We start from the raw sequence: 20,511 nt of genomic DNA on the forward strand, positions 1-20,511 counted from the left end.
CCAGTGATAAACAGTCACCAGATTCTCAATCAAAGGGAAATAGGATGAATTAAGGTGCATATCCATTCACCAAAACACATTAAATAGTTAAACATGGATCAAGTACACAAAGTTGTAGAACAGATCAAGGTTTTTGAGTACGAAAAACACAGAACAGACAATCTCAAAGATGCAGGACATGACACTTTTTTAAGATACATTTCTCAATCACTTGAGCAATGTTTTCACGATCGACTTCACATTGAGCTTCTTCATATCCGTATAAGATTGGCCACAACCCACAAACATTACCGGCGCACCAGAAACATAAACCATAGAAAGTGCCGCTCCAACCTTCAATGTTTCCATCAAAACAAACAAAGGTTAGCCATCTGAGAGGGCACGAATAAAGGTACTATTCAATATAATGGAGGCTTATTTGAAACTGGCATATAAATTTTTCGATACAAAGAGACTAAATTTAGCTTTCAAATGTGGTCACATCATTGGCTTATAAGGAAAAACTTATGTTTTTGTATCTTATATGGAGAGAAACCGACAATAAATTTCTCAATGGATATTCAATGTCATGCTAAATTCAGTTTCCCAATGTGATCTGGATAATTCTGAGCAAAAAGAAAGAGCAGTTTAACTATAAGCTAGTATATGCATGGCTAAGACATGTTCATCGCAAGTTAATAGGTATTATTCTTGTTTTATATTGATTTTTTTTAATTGTTGACTCAGTGCCATCTAAAAGGATATTTAGCCAATCCAAATTAATAATATACCTTATCGTCGATAGTGTCAAACTTAGTCAGAAGGATACCATCAATCAACCTGGGATTTGGGGAAGCTGAGAGGTCTGCTAATTTCTGTAAGAACAAGTAGATAAGTTTAATGTTGGAAAGTACACCATGGACAATAAATAGACTATGTAATGAACATAAAATTATCTGACAAACCTGATTAAACTTTGATAATTGATCTACTGCATCATTCCCAACCAAGGCTTCACCGACAAACAGAACAAGATCAGGACTGTTGAGGTTTATAAGTTTAGACAATGCTCTCATAAGTGGTTCATTGTCCTGCACAGGTACAGAAATTTAAAGTAAAAATGATGTCCATTGATGATTCTGGATCTTACTTAATAAATTATAATCCATAGAAACTTCTATTGGTGTTAATACCTGCATTCTACCAGCAGTATCAACAAGAACAACATCTGAACCATTGTGAGTGGCCTCCTGAATTGCTTCCTTAGCTACGATTGCAGGGTCTTTCTCATAGCCTTTCTCAAAAATAGGAATCTAATGGAAAATAAAAGGTTAGACATCAGAAATTTTCCATAAGAGGCGAAGCTGAAAAGTAAGTGTTAAATGTGGAATACTGAATTTTAAGTGCCTGGAAAATAGATGTTGAATAAACCAAATAAAAATATATGAACTTTAAGTATTTAATATGTAAGTTGATTTGATTACCCTTATAGTAACTTAATCGGATTAATTTTGTGGATTAAAGTGGTCTTTTGTATGCATTTACTATATTACCGAGTTAAACTATCCATTGCAGTTGTTTTTTCTAGTTTAATTTGAGTTGAATCTAAATAGTTTTAAATAACAGTTATGAAATGAATTTAATACAAATAAGTACTCAATTGTTTAGATTAAATGATAAGCTGAGTTACTGCCTTAGTTTCTTCAGGCAATAGAATACCTGGAGTCTCCGTGCATGAGTTCTTAATTGTTCAACAGCTCCTGATCTGAACGTGTCACATGCAGCCATCATGACCTTAATATCATGCTGCAGAAGCCAGTAAGCAACCTGACAATCCAAGAAGAAGTTATAGTTCACCTTAATGAGATATGAATTCTGCAAAATGAAAGGATACAAAAACTAGTCAAAAACCTTTGCAAGGTTGGTAGATTTCCCAACTCCATTGACTCCAACAAAGACAACGACATATGGCTTTCTGTGCTCCTTTGCAGCATGCACTTCCCGTAGTATATCGATTGAACGCTTAGGAGTTAAAATACGGACAAGGGCCTCTTCCATTGCCACCTGGAGTTAGAGATTCAATATAACAGCTTGTTCTTTTGGAAACAGTTGTGACAGGAAAGATCAACACACTTACTTGAACAGTTGATGATATCCTGGTGAATGAACCAAGCTTTTTACCTTCCAGACTTATTGCTACAGATTCACAAAGCTTTTCAGCAATCTCCTCTGCCTACAACCAAGATTGCCAACGAAATTGTTAACCAATAGTGAAATGCTAAAGCCAATATAAGTCGTAAGAATGTAGACAAAATGGGAACTGCAGCATACCACATTTTTTGTCATGAGACGGTCCTTGAGAGCTTTCAGTGCAGGTTCTAGGTCAGCCTTATCCAAACTAGCCTTTCCAGCAATACTGGTAAAGAAGTTGGGGAGAATAAATAAGAAACGTAGAAATGATAAACAAACATTGGGGAAGAGAAAAAATGGATTACCTCTGGAACATGGATGAGAACCACCCTGTCTTCTTTGTTCCAGCCTTGTTTTCCTTTCCTGGTTCCTCCTCTTCTTCTGACTCACTGTCACTGCTGAATGTCTCTTCCTTGTCCATCATACTACTCTCACCTTGATCTACTTCTACAACAGTTATACTCTCATTTCCATTCTCAGTCATTGGATCAGTAAAATCTAACTTTTTCTCTTTAGGTGAATCATCCCAAACTCTATTCTTTTTTGTCACCTTTTTGTTTGGCTCTATTATGGAACTCTTCTTTGGAACAGTGTCTATTTTCTTACTACCTTTTTGTCTTAGCTTCTGTAACTTATTTACATTAAATGCCCCATTATTGGGACTTTCGTCTTTTTTACCATTAACAACAGGTGGTAGCTTGTCAACTCCAACATGATTACCATTTGTATAACCGTTTTCTATTTTCTTCACTTTCAAGTTTTCATCATCCGCACCATCACTTCCAGATTCACTGTCACCCTTTCTCGCAATTCCCCCAGTACTGGACTTCTGCACCTGCCCTTGCTTCTTGGCCAAGTTGTTCACAGGCTTACTGATCTGCTTAGACTTTTTCATTTCTTCTGCCCGCGCCTCAGCCTCTTTCTTAAGCTGCCTAAAAATGTCATCGAAATCATCATAGACGGTACGAGTTGGATCATAGATCTCTGAGAACTCTCGCTTCACCATAGCAAGCAGATCATCAACATACAAAAGATGGAGTATTTTCTGATAAACAGCAACAAATACAAGGCCAAGTTCGTTGTGGAATGTCCATTTTAGAGTATACGCAGCTCCAGGAGCATCATAATTGTAGGATGCAGCACCTGAACGCTCCTCCAAAAGACAAGACCTAATCAAGGTGTCAATGGGCGAGCCTCTAAGTGCATTACCAAGCTCGTTGCAAGTCCAGAGGATCAACCCTCCTCTAGTGAAGATCAGTAGCTGCTCTAACATTATTTTAGTCCTTCTAATACCTTGCCTGCAATAAAATCCTGAAAACCGGTTAGAAATAATGACATTAGAGTAAGGAGTGAACAGGAACAAATATATCTGATACAACCAGATAATAAATTATAGATTTAGGGTAAAGAGAATGGCCTAATAAGGCCAAAGGGGAGAATTAAGAGGGAAAAGAGGTGAGAGCATAATGTAACTTCTCATTTCATTTCACATATCTGATACAATTCATTTGAGAATATCTTCTAAACAACAATTACAAATCTTCCACTATCTTTGTTTACAAGCATACCACTAACCTATACTACTATTTATAACCTAACAATGGACCTTTTTCTGTAAGTGTGATAAAAATGAGGTTAGTCACATCACCATTTGAAAACAAAAGAGGTCATTTGTATTTTCACCGTTTCTTAACATGTGTTAAAAAATACTATATGCTTATGACTTTTGGAAACTCATTGACCACAAATTTGTTTGGCAAATTACAATAAAAATAACTCCAGGCCAGCTGATTGGACTGGGCTTGGGACTGGAAATCAGCAATTCAAGGTCTTTTCTCAACTTAAGAAACTTGGGATTTGATCAGGAGTAGATGCAACATGGTGAATTGGAGCAAAGTGGTCTGGTTTACTAAGGTGGTTCCTAGGCACCAATTCATTCTTTGGTAGACATTCCATGGAAGAAGAGCCTAAATAGCTACACCAATTAGACACTTTGCAAGGAATGTGATCTTGATCCTAATCATATATTATCCACGATATATCAATAGCCTAAAAGTTGTTTAGATCCTCCATCAACTTTTATTACACAGTTTTTCTTTTCAATACAAGGGAAAACTATGATCCCAACTAGCCACAATTTTTTTTGCCTATTGATGATAAATTGATTGTTTCTTGGTGAGAACTAGTTACATATACAAATTTACTAAAACATGATTTCATGACTATAAAAAGTGATAAAACCTAGATACGTTTGTGATCAAGTTGAGAATTTCCACATATGTACTTAGGGAGAACTATTAATAACCAGATAAACACACAGATCACTCCAATTACAAACTTTAGGAAACCACAAACTTATAAGGCAAGACGGCTAAATTCCAGTTACTACTATCAATCGTATGTAATCAATTTGGTAACGCTACGTTAGTCACATATTTTGCTAAAGTTTGAGGATAGGCGCAGAGCAGCAGCACACGATTAATGGAACATCGGTTGAAAGTTGAAAAAGCTTCTAATCGAACTAGATCCTTGTTTACATTTATGCAATTTGTATATTGCAGCTACTCATATCAACAAATAAACAAAAAAAGCTCGATGCTATAACTATATTTCGAATCTAATTGATCTTTCCGGATCTAACCAGATCGTAACATGCGTGAACGAAAAAACACCAGAAACCTATAAATTCAGCAATAAAACGAACGGAAATTGGCCGATAGATGATATTCAACGAGAATTCGCATGTTATATAAATCAAAATAATAAATTATATTCATAACACCGATCTGACCTGAGTTTTCGATTGAATCAGCAATCAATCTCTATCGGAGAAACAGAAGGAAAAAAATCAACCAAAATTGAAAGATTCGACGAGTAAATCTACAAATGAGGGAAGAGGAGAGAGACCAGAAAATAATAACCTCGATTGGACCGGCGGCTCGATATATATATATAGGAGAAATACGCGTATAAGATTAATGAAACTAATCCTTAGTTAAAATTCTATTTATGATTTAACTCATCTTATAAATAAATTTAATGATGTTTCTAATTTTAAAATAGACATCTTTAATAAATTTTCTCCTTCAAGTAATCACTTGCATTTTCTTTTATAATTGTTTATAGTTGGATGAAAATCTTTTTTTTTTCATTTTGGCAAGAATCTTAGGTCACCCTAATTATTTCATTTGTTTAATCTTCTTCATCATTTTACGACAAACTAAAATGAATTAATACTTAGATTTGAATTAATAGGATGATGTAACTTCTAAATTTGATGCTTTAAAAAGCTTTACGAAATTGTGAAATTTGAACGAATTCAAATAGACAAAAGTGCACAACTATATTTAGTGGAAGAAATGTTCAAATAATACCAACGATCGGATAAGTTTCTCTAAAGGTGTAAACAGTTCGGTTTATTGACCGAAATGCATATAAAAATTGTTGACGTCGATTTACTAAATTTCAAAATGTCGGTTTAATCGGTTCGGATTGAACGATTAGAGGATAAGTTTGATCAGTTTAATTGGTTTAATTCATTAAATTTTTTGTTAAAATAAATTAAATATATCAATATAATAACCGATGCTTATTTTTCTGACAAAAACATAATTAATGAATCACTAGCCTAATTCTTTTTTTTTTTAATTAAAAGAGGCAAATTACTTTTCTCACCCCTTCCATATTCCCACCCTTGTTCCATTCCTTAATTAACTCCAAAATTACTTATTTATCCCTATTATTTTTATATATTTATTTTTCTTATCTTATTTATTTTACTTATTTTATTTTATTTAATTATTAAATTTTTTTATTATGAAATATAATTAATTAATTAATTTTTAATATTTTTTTATTTAAAAGATAAAAAATCTAAAAGATATATAATTAATTTTAAATATTATATATTAATAATAAAATTATAATAAATTAATTAAAATAATATAATAATTTTAGATAAAATAAATATTTTAAAAAGTTAAATATGAAATATTTTAATAAAAAATATTATTAAAAATATTATGCAAATGTTATCGTTTATATTATTAAGTAAAACATTATATTTAATTTGACTAATTATTAATATATAATGTATTAAAGACTTTATCTTATTTTATTTATTTGTTAAATAATTTTATTTATAAAAAAAATGATTTTTATAAGTATTTTAAAAAATATATATATAATTAATATAATAAAATATTAAATATAATATTTAATACACATTTCAATATTTATATTTTATTAAATTAGTACACATTTCAATATTTAATATATTTTAAATAATTATAATATTTTTCCAAAAAAAAAATTATTATAATATAAAAAAAATAATATTTTATATTTGTAATTAAATAAATAAAGTTAAAAAAAACATATTAAAAATTAATTAATTAATTATATTTAATAAAAAAACTTAATAATTAAATAAAATAAAATAAGTAAAATAAATAAAATAAGAAAGGTAAATATATAAAAGTAATAGGGATAAATAAGTAATTTGGGAGTTAATTGAGGAGTGAGGACAATGGTGGGAATATGGGATGGGGTGGGAAAAGCACCTCCCTTAAAAGAGAACTAGCATGACACTACACGGTAGTCATAGTCATCTGCTTAAATTTAAAGCGCTTTCAGATGGAATCGAACCCGTGACTTTCTTTTATCTCTTAAATCGACTCTTACAACTGGACTACCTTGGTGGATCACTATCATAATTTTCAAAACACAAATACATTATACTATGATTTTTTTTTCTTACTGAACGTCACACTAGAAATGAGAAACGATTTTGAAATTAAATTTATCTACTTAATATCTTTGATATTCTACTAATAAGTTTTTACGTTCATATTCTCTTATTATTATTTTAAATATGTGTTATAAATGTGTTATGACCTAATAGTTATAATATAATAGGTCATTCTCGGTTTAAGGTTCAATTTTTGTTCTCTGTCTTTGAACAGTTTGAGCGGTTTTAATGGCGGTGAACTGACAAACTGAACCGTTGAATTTGGTTTGGCCGATTCAGTTTAATATTCTGTTTGATTTGAACGGTTTTGGTTGAGTTTGAATGGTTTGGTCGGTTTACTTACCCTTGAAGCTTCCATAATCTCCCTAACAGCTACTGATAGCAATCCTAAAGCCAATAATAGCTAGTAGAAAAACTCAAAGAATCTTCAAAAGCTCCCAACTGCTCTAATGGTGGATTTTAAAATAGTTGGTTTCACATCTAAAAATTGTTCTTCCTCTTCCCTTTGAACCTAGGAGAATAAATAAACAAATCCTAGGTCGGTTGGTTGATCGGTTGTCGAGAATTTTCAATTTACCCCTTTCCCCTTTAGAACTTCAACGGACAAATTCCCCTATCTCATGATAATTTTGGAGCTTCTTTTTAAAATGATCATTGTCTTTTTGGACTCTATTTGTTTACATAAAAGAACAACTATTAAATAGAAATAAAAAATTATAGAGATCAAATAAACAAAAGTAGGGTTAGATATTTAAAGTTTCAGCGAGACAATCAGGTAGTCAAATGATATCGGTTTTGTCTCGAATCACAATTGTTAGAACTTTTGCGGCGTTCTCTACAATTCGACCGATCTATATCTTTATTTAAACTTATCTGAAATACTCGTTTGAAGTATTTCATTTTGGTGAGATCTATTATTGTTTTTTTTTTTTAATTTACCATTACCTTTGAAGATTTTTGTATTAGTGAACTTTTAGGTGTTAGAGATTACTTTAGTGTAACCCACTATAATATATTGAGAGTGTTTTTAAGAGGTTTACGATTTTTATCCTTGTTAATTTTTATAATAAGATTGGTGTCTACTTGTGCTTGATTTTATTGAGTGTTGTTTGGTTTAATTTTGTTAATTATCTTATTTTGACATAAATAAAAATAATAATTATTCCACATTTTTTATTATTATGTAATTTTTTCCAACAATTTTGTCATGGTCATATAATTTATTTCAGATCTGAATATGACCCCAAAATCAATTGAGAGTTAACTTAAAAAAAAAAAAAAAAAAAAAAAAAAAAAACCAAAATATTTTGTTTTGTTGATTGTATATGAGTAGACAAAGAACATGTGTAGAAAGAGAGGTTGTGATCGGATGTTGTGCCCAGTTGACTCGTGGATTGATCAACCAAATTGAACTGAAACCACTTAAATTAAATTTATTATGCTTTTCTTTTACCAAAAAGATCGGTTCGGTTGGTCCGGTTGGTCGGTTCAACGCCAACAAAACTATTCAAACAGACTAAATATTTAAATAAGATAATAACCAAAATTGAACATTAAACCAACCATGATAGTAATGTGTTATAACTATTAGTTTATAACACACATTTAAACTAATAATAATAGAAATAAAAATATCAATAACTTAAATATTTAAAAAATATTAATTTTTATTAGTAGTAGGCACAAAATTGTAGACTATTTTAACATATATATATATATATATATATATATATATATATATATATATATATATATATATATATATATATATATATATATATATATATATATATTTGTGTTTTGAAAATATGAGTAATTCATTAATTATGTTATTAAATTTCATTTCTAGTCTATTTATTTATTTAATAATATATTTGTAATACTTGGATTTATTTCAAAACATTAGGAATTTAAGAATTTAATTGTTATAAAAATATGGGTTTCAAATTAATTATTTATTTTAATTATATGCAATTTACACCGTATAAGACATTTTTTAAAATTATTTATTAGTTCGATATTATTTAAAAATTATAATTATGGCCCAAAAAATGGAGTTGTTAGATAAATTCATACCGGTTCAAATAAACCTAACTTAAACAAACTTCCTACGCAGGAACAAGGAACCGGACCGGATGAACAAAAGAAAACCAACTGAAGAAACCGAACCGGTCAAGCTACCAAACCGATCAAGAGTATTCGGTACGTGACCGCACAGAGGAAGGATCGGCCAAAGCCTAAAAGCCAGATCCATCAAATAGCCGATCAATCCTCAAGACAAACATAACCGGAATAAGCCCGGTCACTTCACTATCAAAAGATATTCGGCCAAGTCAAGCGGCCAACCTAGGCCAAGTCAAGAGGCCGACCTGCACAAGAAGACACTTTGGGTATCTGTTGAGAATGATACCAAAGGAACAGACTGAATACTTCCATATCCATGCAAGTCTGAGGAAAGACTGTAGGCTGCAGAAAAAAGTACTACCGGATCTTTCTACTTCGGGATAAGCCAGAAAGGAAATCTTCAAAGTACAGACAACTGTCCAAGCAGACAGTGCCTACATTGAGTAAAAGACAAACCCGGCAGGTTTGCTTTACAGACCGGCAGGTCTGAAACAGGATGCCAGGTCTGAGATTGACCGTCAGGTCTGAGGAGAAGACCGCAGGTCTGAAACACTGAATCACTGCATCTCTGATCAGCCAATCAGATTCAAGGCTTCGAAATATGACCGTTGGCATATTTCACCTATAAAAGGAGGCAGTTGCAGAAGAGTAAATGCGGGACATCAGGGCAGTTACTAAGTGAGACAAACATTGAGATAACAAAAGCTAAGTGCATTTACTACAAGTGATAACAGTGTGGTATTCTAAGAAAGCCTAAGTGCTAAATTCTAAGTGTGTGTGCTACAATTTCAGTGTGAATTGTAAGAGTGTCATCGAGCAGGAAATAAGTCTCGATCGAATTGTATTTGTATTCCTTAGTGAATATCCTTCTCGCGGTTTCGAGAGGAAGGGGTGACGTAGGAGTTTTATCTCCGAACATCCATAAAACTCTGTTGTGTTATTTACTTTCTGTTGGCTTCCTTACATAACCAACTAACTTAAACCATACCGCTCCAAACCAACTCCATACTGACCATACCAAGTATCCAGATTGCCGAAACCGACCCACCATCCTTCAAATCATCATCATCCGAAACCGACTCCGCCTATCATACACGTGTACCGCTTCAACTTGAAAGCAAACCTCTTCCGCGCTTGAACCTAGTTCAAGGGTTTGTGACAGATTGTGTAGTATTGAAACCCCGGTGTTAATCTCTAACCGGATTAATCACCACCCTACGAGTGAGAACCGCTAACCAGTCCAACCCCCGGTCCACCAGCGGCGACCTAGATCCTAACAATTGGTATCAGAGCAGTTAGTTTCAATACTCAAGCAAACATGTATCAGGATAGGCCTCCAATGCTAGAAGGTGATGATTTTGCCAACTGGAAGGCACGCATGCACCTACATCTAGTCACCTTGGATGATGAAATGGAATCCGTTCTAACCGAAGGACCGATAGTCATTGATAAAGACAGAAAAGAATGGACAGTTGATGATAGGAGAAGGAACAATCTGGACAACCATGCAAGAAACCGGATCTCCAACAGCGTGGACAGAAATACATACTGCAAGATCAGAGATTGCAAAACCGCGAAGAAGACTTGGAATACGGTCATCCAGATCTTTGAGGGAAATGAAAGAACAAAGGAGAACAAAATAATGGTGGCCACACAGAGGTTTGAAAGCATCAAAATGAAACCAGGGGAAACTATGAAGGAATACAGTGACCGGTTCACTGGTGTATTAGATGAGTTAGCAAATCTGGGCAAGAAATACGACAACAAAGAGGTCATTATGAAGGTCTTGAGATCTCTTCCGAGTGCTTGGGATATAAAGACGATGGTCATGAGAGAATCAAAGAGTCTACGTAAGATGAAATTATACGATGTATTCGAAGATCTTAAGGCATATGAATTCGAGATGAATTCTAGAACTGAAGAGGAAGTCTCGGCCTCAACGTCAACCAGAGCACTGTTCACATCTACGGAACCGGCTGCACCTGTTCCTGTTCCTATATCTACATCTGCACCGGTACCGACTCCTGCACCTGCACCGATCAGAACCGCCGAACAGTTTACTGAGGACGCCATGGCAATGCTTGCACAAAAGTTTGGGAGGTTCATGAAAAGGAGCCAACCGACAAACAACTACTATGGTGACAAATCCAATATAAGATGCTATAACTGTAACTGTATGGGACATTTTAAGTGGGAATGCAGGAAACCAAGGAGAGATACACAGAAACCAGACTATCAAAATAACCGGAACAACTATCAACAAACCGGTGAAGGAAGTGAAGTACCGAAAGCACTGATAGCCGATGATGGAGGAAGCCTATGGGCTCACAGTGACAGTGACGATGACCTCACATGTCTCATGGCAAATGAGGAACAGGTATTTGACTCTCCTTGTGATGAATTTACTAAAGATGAGTTATATGAAGCATTGAATGACATGGTAGAAGAATATAAGAACCTATTGACCATGTTACCTAAGCACCTCAACATCAAAACCGATCCCATAGTACTTATCCCAGTAGAACCAGAGGTACCCATCATAACCGAACCGGAAGCCATACAACCTGATGACACCCATACCCTAGAAACCGAATTAGACCCTAAGATCGAACAACCTAGTGAGTCAACTAGAGAACTAACCGAGAAAGAGAATGCCAGATTTCAGTATACGATGGCCGCCTATAGGAGATCTAGCGATATAGTAAAGAACCTGAATAAAGAATACAGGCATCCACGTTGTAAGAATGGCCTAGGATACACAGAAAACAGATCTAAAAACCGAAAATCCATATGGAAAGCAAAGCTTACAAAAGGAAACCTTCCCTTTATAAAATTCCTTAAGAGCACCTGTACAGCTGAAGAAGAGGAGACCGCGTATTATAGGGAAGAAAAGACAAAGTATGACTATGTTGGCCCAACCGATTCATGGCTTGACCTTGAGAAAAGGAAAGCAGAAGTCCTCAAATATAAGAAAGACTTCCCTGAACCACGTAGATCAAACTATAGATCATCAAACCAAAGACCATCATCATTTAGGTCATCTGTAGGGAAACCGAAATACACCAGACCAAGTGTGAGGAGAACAGTTGAAACTTTAGCAAAGAAGACCGTTCGATTTATCAAGGTTTGGGTACCTAAGGGACTAATCGCATGTGGACCCAAGTAAATGTGGGTACCAAATAGTTGTAAATATGTAATTTTTGCAGGATCCAAAGAAACGGCTAGGAAACTCTGAATGGTTCTTGGACAGTGGTTGCTCCAGACACATGACCGGAAATAGCAATTTGATAATCGACATCAGATCAGTAACCGGTGCTCCTATCACTTTCGGTGACAACTCTAAAGGTAAAACCGTGGGCAAGGGTAAGATTGTCCATGGTAACCTAACTATTGACAACGTACTTCTAGTTGAAAACCTACGTTTTAATCTACTTAGCATTAGTCAGATGTGTGATGCCGGATACACAGTAGAATTCCTTAAACATGCATGCTTAGTTAAGAACTCTCAAGGAATAGTACTACTAACCAGAAATAGGATAGGTAACATCTACAAGGTAGACTGGAAAACTAGAGTAGAACACCCTATATGCATGATAGCTAAAACTGATCAAACCTGGCTATGGCACAAAAGACTAAACCACCTAAACATGAAAACCTTAAACTACATTCGTGGTAAGAAATTAGTTGAAGGCATCCCAGATATAGTATTTAACCAGGATAAGGTTTGTTCAGCGTGCCAGATGGGTAAACAAACTAGGTCATCGTTTAAGAGCAAAGGAAATCTCCAATCTAGCCGATGCCTAGATCTTCTTCACATGGATTTATTTGGACCGATTCAGGTCATTAGTCTAGGCGGTATGCTCTACACCATGGTAGTTATTGATGATTATTCTAGATATACATGGGTCATATTTCTACCATCTAAACGTGAAACGGTATCAAACCTAATCAACCTCCTTAAGCGTTTGCAAAATGAAAAATCAACTCGTATAAATTGCATTAGAAGCGATAGAGGTACCGAATTTACTAATAGCACATTAACTGCATATCTTGATGAATCCGGCATTAGACACGAGTTGTCTAGTGCTAGGACTCCTCAACAAAATGGCCTGGCCGAGAGAAGAAACCGGACTCTCAAGGAAGCCGCACGGTCCATGATAGCCGACTCCGGCATTGCTCAGAAATATTGGGCTGAAGCTATCAACACTGCATGCCATACACAAAATCGGTCTTTGATAAACAGATTTCACAACAAAACACCATATGAGGTTTATTTTAACAGAGTTCCCAAACTTAAATACCTCAGGATTTTCGGTTGTAAATGTTATATTCATAATAATGGTAAAACCCAACTCACTGCTTTTGATGCAAAGACCGACACCGGCATTATGCTAGGATACTCGTCGGTAAGTAAAGCATATAGAGTATATAAAAATAGAACTGCAACCATGGAGGAAATAATTCACGTTGTTTTCAATGAATCGGTTGAAAGCAACACTGCTTCATGCTTTGATCTACATAATAGACTGGAAAATAACGATATTCATTCTGATAGCGAAGATGAGACCCCGGTCTTCAGGGGATTTGTCCATGACCTAATGGGTAATATTGATACCCAGCCGGATCAAGCTGTTTTACAGCAGGAAGCTGACACTTCGGTCCAACCCGAGGAAGCCGGTCGGTCTGACAATCTTGGTCAGCCTACCGACATGTCTAGCCTTGATCAATTAAACGGTAACTTGGTAGACACCCTTGAACTGAATCTCAGAAGAAATAGTAAACATCCTCCTGAGCAAATTATAGGTGACCCTTCAGAACCTGTTCGAACTAGGAGTCAACTTCTGGAAGGATATTTTAACTCTGCTTTTATATCCCAGATTGAACCGAAAAGAATAGATGAAGCATTGTCAGATCCGGACTGGATCTTGGGAATGCAAGAAGAACTAAACCAGTTCGAGAGTAGTAAAGTCTGGTACTTAGTTCCCAGATCGAAAGATAAATCGGTCATAGGAACAAGATGGGTATTCAGAAACAAACTCAATGAGGACGGTTTGGTCACGAGGAACAAAGCCAGATTAGTGGCTCAAGGCTACAAACAGGAAGAAGGCATTGACTTTGAAGAGTCATTTGCTCCTGTAGCCAGGATTGAAGCCATTAGGATTTTTCTTGCATTTGCTGCTTTCAAAAATTTCAAAGTTTTTCAAATGGATGTTAAAAGTGCATTTTTGAACGGTGATATACGTGAAGAAGTGTACGTTGAACAGCCACCCGGCTTCAAGAACGCTGCACTTCCAAACCATGTATACCGGCTAAACAAAGCTTTATACGGTCTAAAGCAAGCACCAAGAGCCTGGTATGATACACTAACCGCATTCCTAGTAGAGCATGATTTCACCATCGGTTCGGTGGATAAGACCCTGTTCAAATTTGAAAAGAAGGAACATATCCTACTTGTTCAAATCTATGTAGATGATATTATCTTTGGTTCCACCGATCCAAAGCTCTGTGATAAATTTTCAAAAATGATGACTGACAAATTTGAAATGAGTATGATGGGAGAATTAAGTTTCTTCCTAGGTCTTCAGGTTAAGCAACTCAAGGAAGGAACATTCATCAGTCAACCGAAATATACCAAGGAGCTTCTAAAGAAATTCGACGCAGACTATGCAGGCTGCAAGATTGACAGAAAGAGCACCAGCGGAACATGTCAGTTCCTTGGTGACCGACTAGTATCATGGCATAGCAAGAAGCAGACATCCGTGGCTACATCAACCGCAGAAGCTGAATACTTGGCGGCCGGAAGTTGCTGTTCTCAACTTCTCTGGATCCAACAGCAACTGAAGGATTTCGGCATCACGGCCGAAGAGTCTCCAATTTTCTGTGACAACACAAGTGCCATTGCGATTACATACAACCCGGTTCTCCATTCTAGAACCAAGCACATCGATATAAGGCATCATTTCATTCGAGAGCATGTCACGCTGAAGCATATCCGGTTGGAATACGTACCCACCGATCAACAAGTAGCCGATATCTTCACAAAGCCTCTACAGGAAGCTAAGTTCTCTCAATTTAGACTTACTCTCGGTTTAACCGACATCAGTCAGATCCTTCCTAAGGATACTTAAAAGGAAAACCGGCTTCGACAGATAAAACAGGTAGTTCTTCTTAAGCTGCTGATCTTTGAATTCTCAAGATGCCTATGGAAGAACCGCCCAGCCCATCAGACAGAGTAAACCGACCGGCTACTTGGTGGAAACACCAGCTAACCGCATCGGGATGAACAACTGATGACTGACCGGTTCGGAAGCAGGTCATCCTAGATTATTTGAATTTCACAGATGTGGAACAACTACCAATGTTTGTAGATGTCTGTTCTGAAATGTTGCCTTTTCAAAGAAAACTGGTCGCGCCTAAAAAGACGTGAAGATCTTTTGATATCTTTCATGGTTCAGGCCTATGACCGACACCTAGACTGCAAACATACCCATTTTGGTGAAAAAAAAAAAAAAACCTTTTATCCTGCAGTTAATACATGTCATTCCATTTAATGCCTGGACAATAGGTTAGCCCCTAAACTAGTATTTAAGAGAGGGCAACACTCACCACAAAACTCACAAGTCACAAGAATACTCTCTCACTAAGGCAAACTAACCATGTCTCAATTCCCAAACATCCTCCAAGTAGATTTTGAATCCTGTACCGGTACCGAACACTATGAAGTGTATCGGATGATTAAGAAGTTAGAAGATACTGGTCTCCAGTATTTTTTGGATGATAAGCAAATCATCTACCCTGCATCCGTTATGGAATTCTACTACAATGCCAGAGTATTCCGGGGAACACCCCATTTTGAGACCCACATCCAATCCAAAGTTGGGGGGGTAATTTTCGACTTCACCGAGCAGGACTTTGGTCGGTGTTTTAGTCTGCCCAAGCAAGGGATCACAGATCTCAATCCCCCTGCAGACATTAAGGCTGAGGTATCCCTAGCCTTTGCCCGGTCGGATGAACCTGTCAATGATCATGGTTCTAAATCTCTCTTGAGGGCTGAGTACCAGCTCCTCAATGATGTGTTAGGAAGGGGCATCTTTGGAAGAGATGTCACTAACACCTACTGCGTGGCAAGCTTCAACATGATGGCCGCCATCATTACTGGCACACCGGTAAACTGGTCCCGGGTGCTGTTCGACACCTTAGTTTGGATGATTAACGTCCAGTCAGTCGGTCTCATTCCCCAAATGAGCACCCTTCTGGTGGAACTCGGCGTTCCAACTTGCCCTGGCGAAAGCCTGAACCAGGCTCAAGTGCTAACTAGGGAAATGACCGACTCTTTCTACAGTCGGTTTGAGAGGGAATGGAGGAGGAGAAACTTCAACCCTCCTCGTTAAGTCACTCCATCTGGCATCCGGTCGTTTTGCTGCATGTACCGGATGCATCATTAACCATATCGGCCTCATCCATGTCCACTTCGGTTTTATTTGTGCTTTCCTTAACTTCATCATTTATGTATGTCATTTTCGGTGTTGTCTCTACCGTCTTCGGTCTCCATCTAATATATATCATTATGTGTTAAATGCATTTAATGAGATAATCCAATTTAATGAGATAACTCCCAACCACCCGCACATTTAATTCCCAACTAATCTGGTTACTTTCCAACAAATATTTACCTCGAGATCTGCAAACCGCCACTTCCCAATGCACTTTGAAAAGGAAAAGATTCTTTCCCTTAATAAGACAAAACCAACCATCAATGCTCTGATTTTCCCTCCAAAAACGATTCTATATAAGGAGCCATCCTCCCTTCACTTTCTCACATCCACAATCACTTGCACTTCTCTTGAATCTCTCTCTCTCTACATCATAATCATGCCAAGCCGAACTTTGGGAAATTTTCTAAGTGTTGACTTCGGCTCATGCTTGGCCGAATGGGACTATGACCACCCAAAGAAACACATGTTTGAAAGTCTCATTGTTACCGGTCTTCAAGCCTTCCTTGACGAATCCGGTCCCATACTGACTGAGGATGTCAAGGAATTTTTCAGAAATGCCGTTAACTGGGGAGATCGCATTGTAACCACGGTAAGGAATCATACCTTCCGGCTTGATGAAGCCGAATTTGCCTCCCTCTTCAATCTGCCTAAAGAAGGGTTCTCTGACTTTCCGGCCATGGAGGGAACTGATGAATACTACTATGTGTTCCGCTGTCTTGGAACCTTCGATACCGTGGAAACCCATGGGTTAAAGACCCGTCTCGGTCGTAGCACTCAGCTACTTCTTGAGATTGTCACTCGGTCCATTCTGTGCCAATCTGTAAATCAGCGGTTTTCAAAGAATACCTATAATATGATGACCCACATCTACAACCACACGCCCATCAATTGGGCAGCGGTCCTCTTTCAAACTTTAAGGAAAATGGTGTGGACCAAGAAGGGTCTCGGCTTTGCACCCCACATCAGCAGGCTGATTCTCAAGTACCGGCCAGATTTTGGACCGGGTACACCGGCATCCCCCTCAAATATTCTCGATAGAGATGCCGTGGTGGAAAAGTATTCCAGAATGGTGTTTACTGCTTAAACAACCTTATTTAAATGTCTTTCTTTCGTCCTATCGGCTTCCTTTCTAATGAAATATCGTTTCAGTTTTGATCGCTTCTCTTTACTCTATGTATCTATCTAACATAACCGGCTTGATATCCTTCGTATCCGGTTTCATAAAATCTGCTTAAAACTGTTAAACGCCGATCAATCAAAATATCTGAATAAGCTTGAACATAATCTACTATTCGGTCTCGTAGAAAAATACGTCACCGATGACATAGGCAAAGTTTTGGAGGGAAAAACTCCCGCTCAAAGACACCGCACACCGTTTCGCACGAAACCATGTCCTTTCATTTTGGAGGGAAAACTCCCGCCCATTCATGATGGGACGGTTTGGCTTCCAAACCGTGCCTATAAAAGGAAAGCCTTCATCACATTTGTCATTTTCACAGAAATTCACTTTCTCTCTCTAAGCTACTAAATCCTTCGAAACCGATTTCTCTCCTTCTCAAACTATTCAAACATGGGTCGTGATGCGGTATTGTTCAAACTATACTCTCAAGTGGACTTTGATGAGATTCGGCAACATGGAACAACCGAGGCAAAAGACGTAATTGACCGACTCATAAAAACCGGTCTGGGATATTTTCTGGAGGGACCTCACGTAATCTACAAGACCGCGGTTGAAGAGTTCTTCAAAACCGCAACCGTTTCCTACGACAGGATCCTCGCAACGGTTTGCGGCTCCCAAATAGAAATCACTGAAGCCGTAGTGGCCGAAAGTCTGCATCTCCCAACTACCGGTATGGACGCAACAGCGGAGATGGACGATGACGTTTTTAAGATGGCTTGCCACCGTGTATCAGCAACAAACAAGCCGGTTCCCACATCCGGAAAGAAACAACTGCTGAAACCGGAGCTCATCCCGGCGTGTGACGTCTTTGCCAGGGCGATACTGGCAAGGGGAGGAAATTTCAGCAATCTGACCAAAGACAAAATCAGAATGATTTTTCGTCTAATGGAAGGCACAGAGATCAACTGGGCAAGATCGGTTTTCAGCAATCTTATGGAAATGGTGAGACCGGACTCAGATAGGTCTTGGGGGTATGCAGTTCAACTCGGCAAGATCTTCTTACATCTAAAGATCAAAGTCGGTCCCGGTGTTGGAATACTAAAACGCAGCATCATTCGATCAAGGCACTTTCTTCCAAGAAAGCAGTCGGCCTCCAGTTCCACAGGTGGCCGAAAGAAGAAAGCCGCAAAGAAAAATACCCCGGCAAAAGCAAGCACCGGAGGAAAGAGAAAAGAAAAAGTAATTTTCGAAGATCCACCTCAACAAACAGAGGATGAAGAATGGGACGATGAGGAAGCCGATTCAGAGGGAACCGAAAACAGAACGGAACATGACGATGATCCTTCGGCTCGGAGTCCGACCGATGCCGAACAAAGCTTCAATCCTGAGATCACCGAGGGTGAGGACGGGGTTGATGAAGGAGACAATGATGAAAGAGCCGATGATGGAAACTTCAACAGAGAGGAGGCCGACGAAGCAGAGGCCGAAAGACTAGCCCAGAATATCTTTCAGGGCATTATCAGAAGAGACGAGGATGTCATTGACCTATATATGGAGTGGCATGAGTACCGGTTCAATACAAAGTATAAAGACATCCTATCGGACCACTCGCAAGAACACTGCATCGCCAGATTGGAGGAAGTGGAGGACAATATCCTACGTCTCACCAAATCCAATACCATTCAGGAAATACAATGCCGAACTTGCCTACTGATACCGAGAAGTCATCTTCGACAGATAAGAAGGCGTATCAGAAAGATTAAGGAAGAATATGTCAAAGGGGGATCGGTGTCTACAGTAGCACCGCTAGTATTAGAAAAGCTTGAAAAGGGCAAATTGGAAATACGCCAAGAGATAGAGCGGTTAGAAGCTATATGCAATCAGAAACAAGTTCCGGTGTATACCGCTCCGGTCATCAAAGATTTTCAAATAGACTGGACAACAGAGGACACTGTGACACCAAGGGACATTGAGACACCACTGCCAGAAAATGATGAGGTACCGACTTCGAAGTCTGTTGAGGTCCAAACTTTGGAGGATGCGGTTCCAAACCCAGACGATGCGGTTCAAGACCTGGAAGCTGAGATACCGACATTGGGAGTTGAAGCTCCAAACTCAGAAATTGAGGTAATAAACTTAGAGGATTCGGCTCAATTAGAACCTCCAAATGAAGAGGAGACACCGATAAATCTTGACGAAAGAGCCGATCCAGATCCTACCGAGCAATCAACGCCTCCACCACCTCCGGTAGTCACCGCTCCAGCGCCCCCTCAGGAATGGATTGATGACCTATTTCAAAAATTTGAAGTAGTTGTTTCGAAGCGGATTGAGGACCGACTCCGGCAGTTTGACACTTCAATATCAGAGAAGATTGATGACCGCATACTTGACCACAACGTCTCCAAGCTTCAACCGCTCAAGGATAGATGCGAAAACATTTTCGATACGGCTATGAAGTTCGCCAATGCGACGAAGCTGGTTGTGGATCACACTCAAACACGCCTGGAGCAACTCAGCACCGGACTATGGGAAGAGGCCGGTGAGCGAGAAAAATGTGCTCAGCATATTGTAGCTCTGGAGGGTCTCACGTCGGAATTAAAGAAGGATTTCGAACGGGTCGACCCAGCAATTGAACGAGTCTCGGCACTGGAAAAGAAGAACGAAGATCTCGTGGCCGAAGTAAAGGCACTTACTGCACAAATGGCCGAAATCCTGAAAGCTAAGGAAGCCGCGGATGCCGCTGCTATAGAGGTCGATGCTCTGGTTGCTAAGAGAGTCCAGGAAAGGCTGGACGCCGAGGTTAGCAGAGACAAAGAGGCGCCGCGAGCGACTCAGCTGACCGAAGAAGAAAT

General features: G+C 38.0%; 1 protein-coding gene across 1 annotated transcript; it reads right to left on the reverse strand.

The window, feature by feature from the left end:
- Positions 1-36: 36 nt before the first annotated feature.
- On the reverse strand, positions 37-5,091 carry LOC124913949 (signal recognition particle receptor subunit alpha homolog). The gene is made up of 10 exons (XM_047454393.1): positions 4,961-5,091; positions 2,475-3,467; positions 2,311-2,395; positions 2,117-2,212; positions 1,891-2,043; positions 1,699-1,806; positions 1,173-1,292; positions 945-1,070; positions 771-854; positions 37-333 (listed from the first exon to the last, which is right to left on the reverse strand). The coding sequence occupies exons 2-10, from the start codon at positions 3,440-3,442 to the stop codon at positions 208-210; spliced, it is 1,866 nt and encodes a 621-aa protein (XP_047310349.1). The 5' UTR covers positions 3,443-3,467; positions 4,961-5,091; the 3' UTR covers positions 37-207.
- Positions 5,092-20,511: the final 15,420 nt, after the last annotated feature.

The sequence above is a fragment of the Impatiens glandulifera genome, chromosome 9, assembly GCF_907164915.1.
Source record: "Impatiens glandulifera chromosome 9, dImpGla2.1, whole genome shotgun sequence".
NCBI lineage: Eukaryota > Viridiplantae > Streptophyta > Magnoliopsida > Ericales > Balsaminaceae > Impatiens > Impatiens glandulifera.

What these genes read in the sequence shown, in the direction of transcription:
- LOC124913949 (XM_047454393.1), bottom strand. Translation starts at nt 3,442, where the DNA reads ATGTTAGAGCAGCTACTGATCTTCACTAGAGGAGGGTTGATCCTCTGG. An exon ending in TTCTCATCCATGTTCCAGAG is followed by an intron (nt 2,396 to 2,474) that starts GTAATCCATTTT and finishes CTTCTTTACCAG; the next exon opens with TATTGCTGGAAAGGCTAGTT. An exon ending in TTGACACTATCGACGATAAG is followed by an intron (nt 334 to 770) that starts GTATATTATTAA and finishes GAAACATTGAAG; the next exon opens with GTTGGAGCGGCACTTTCTAT.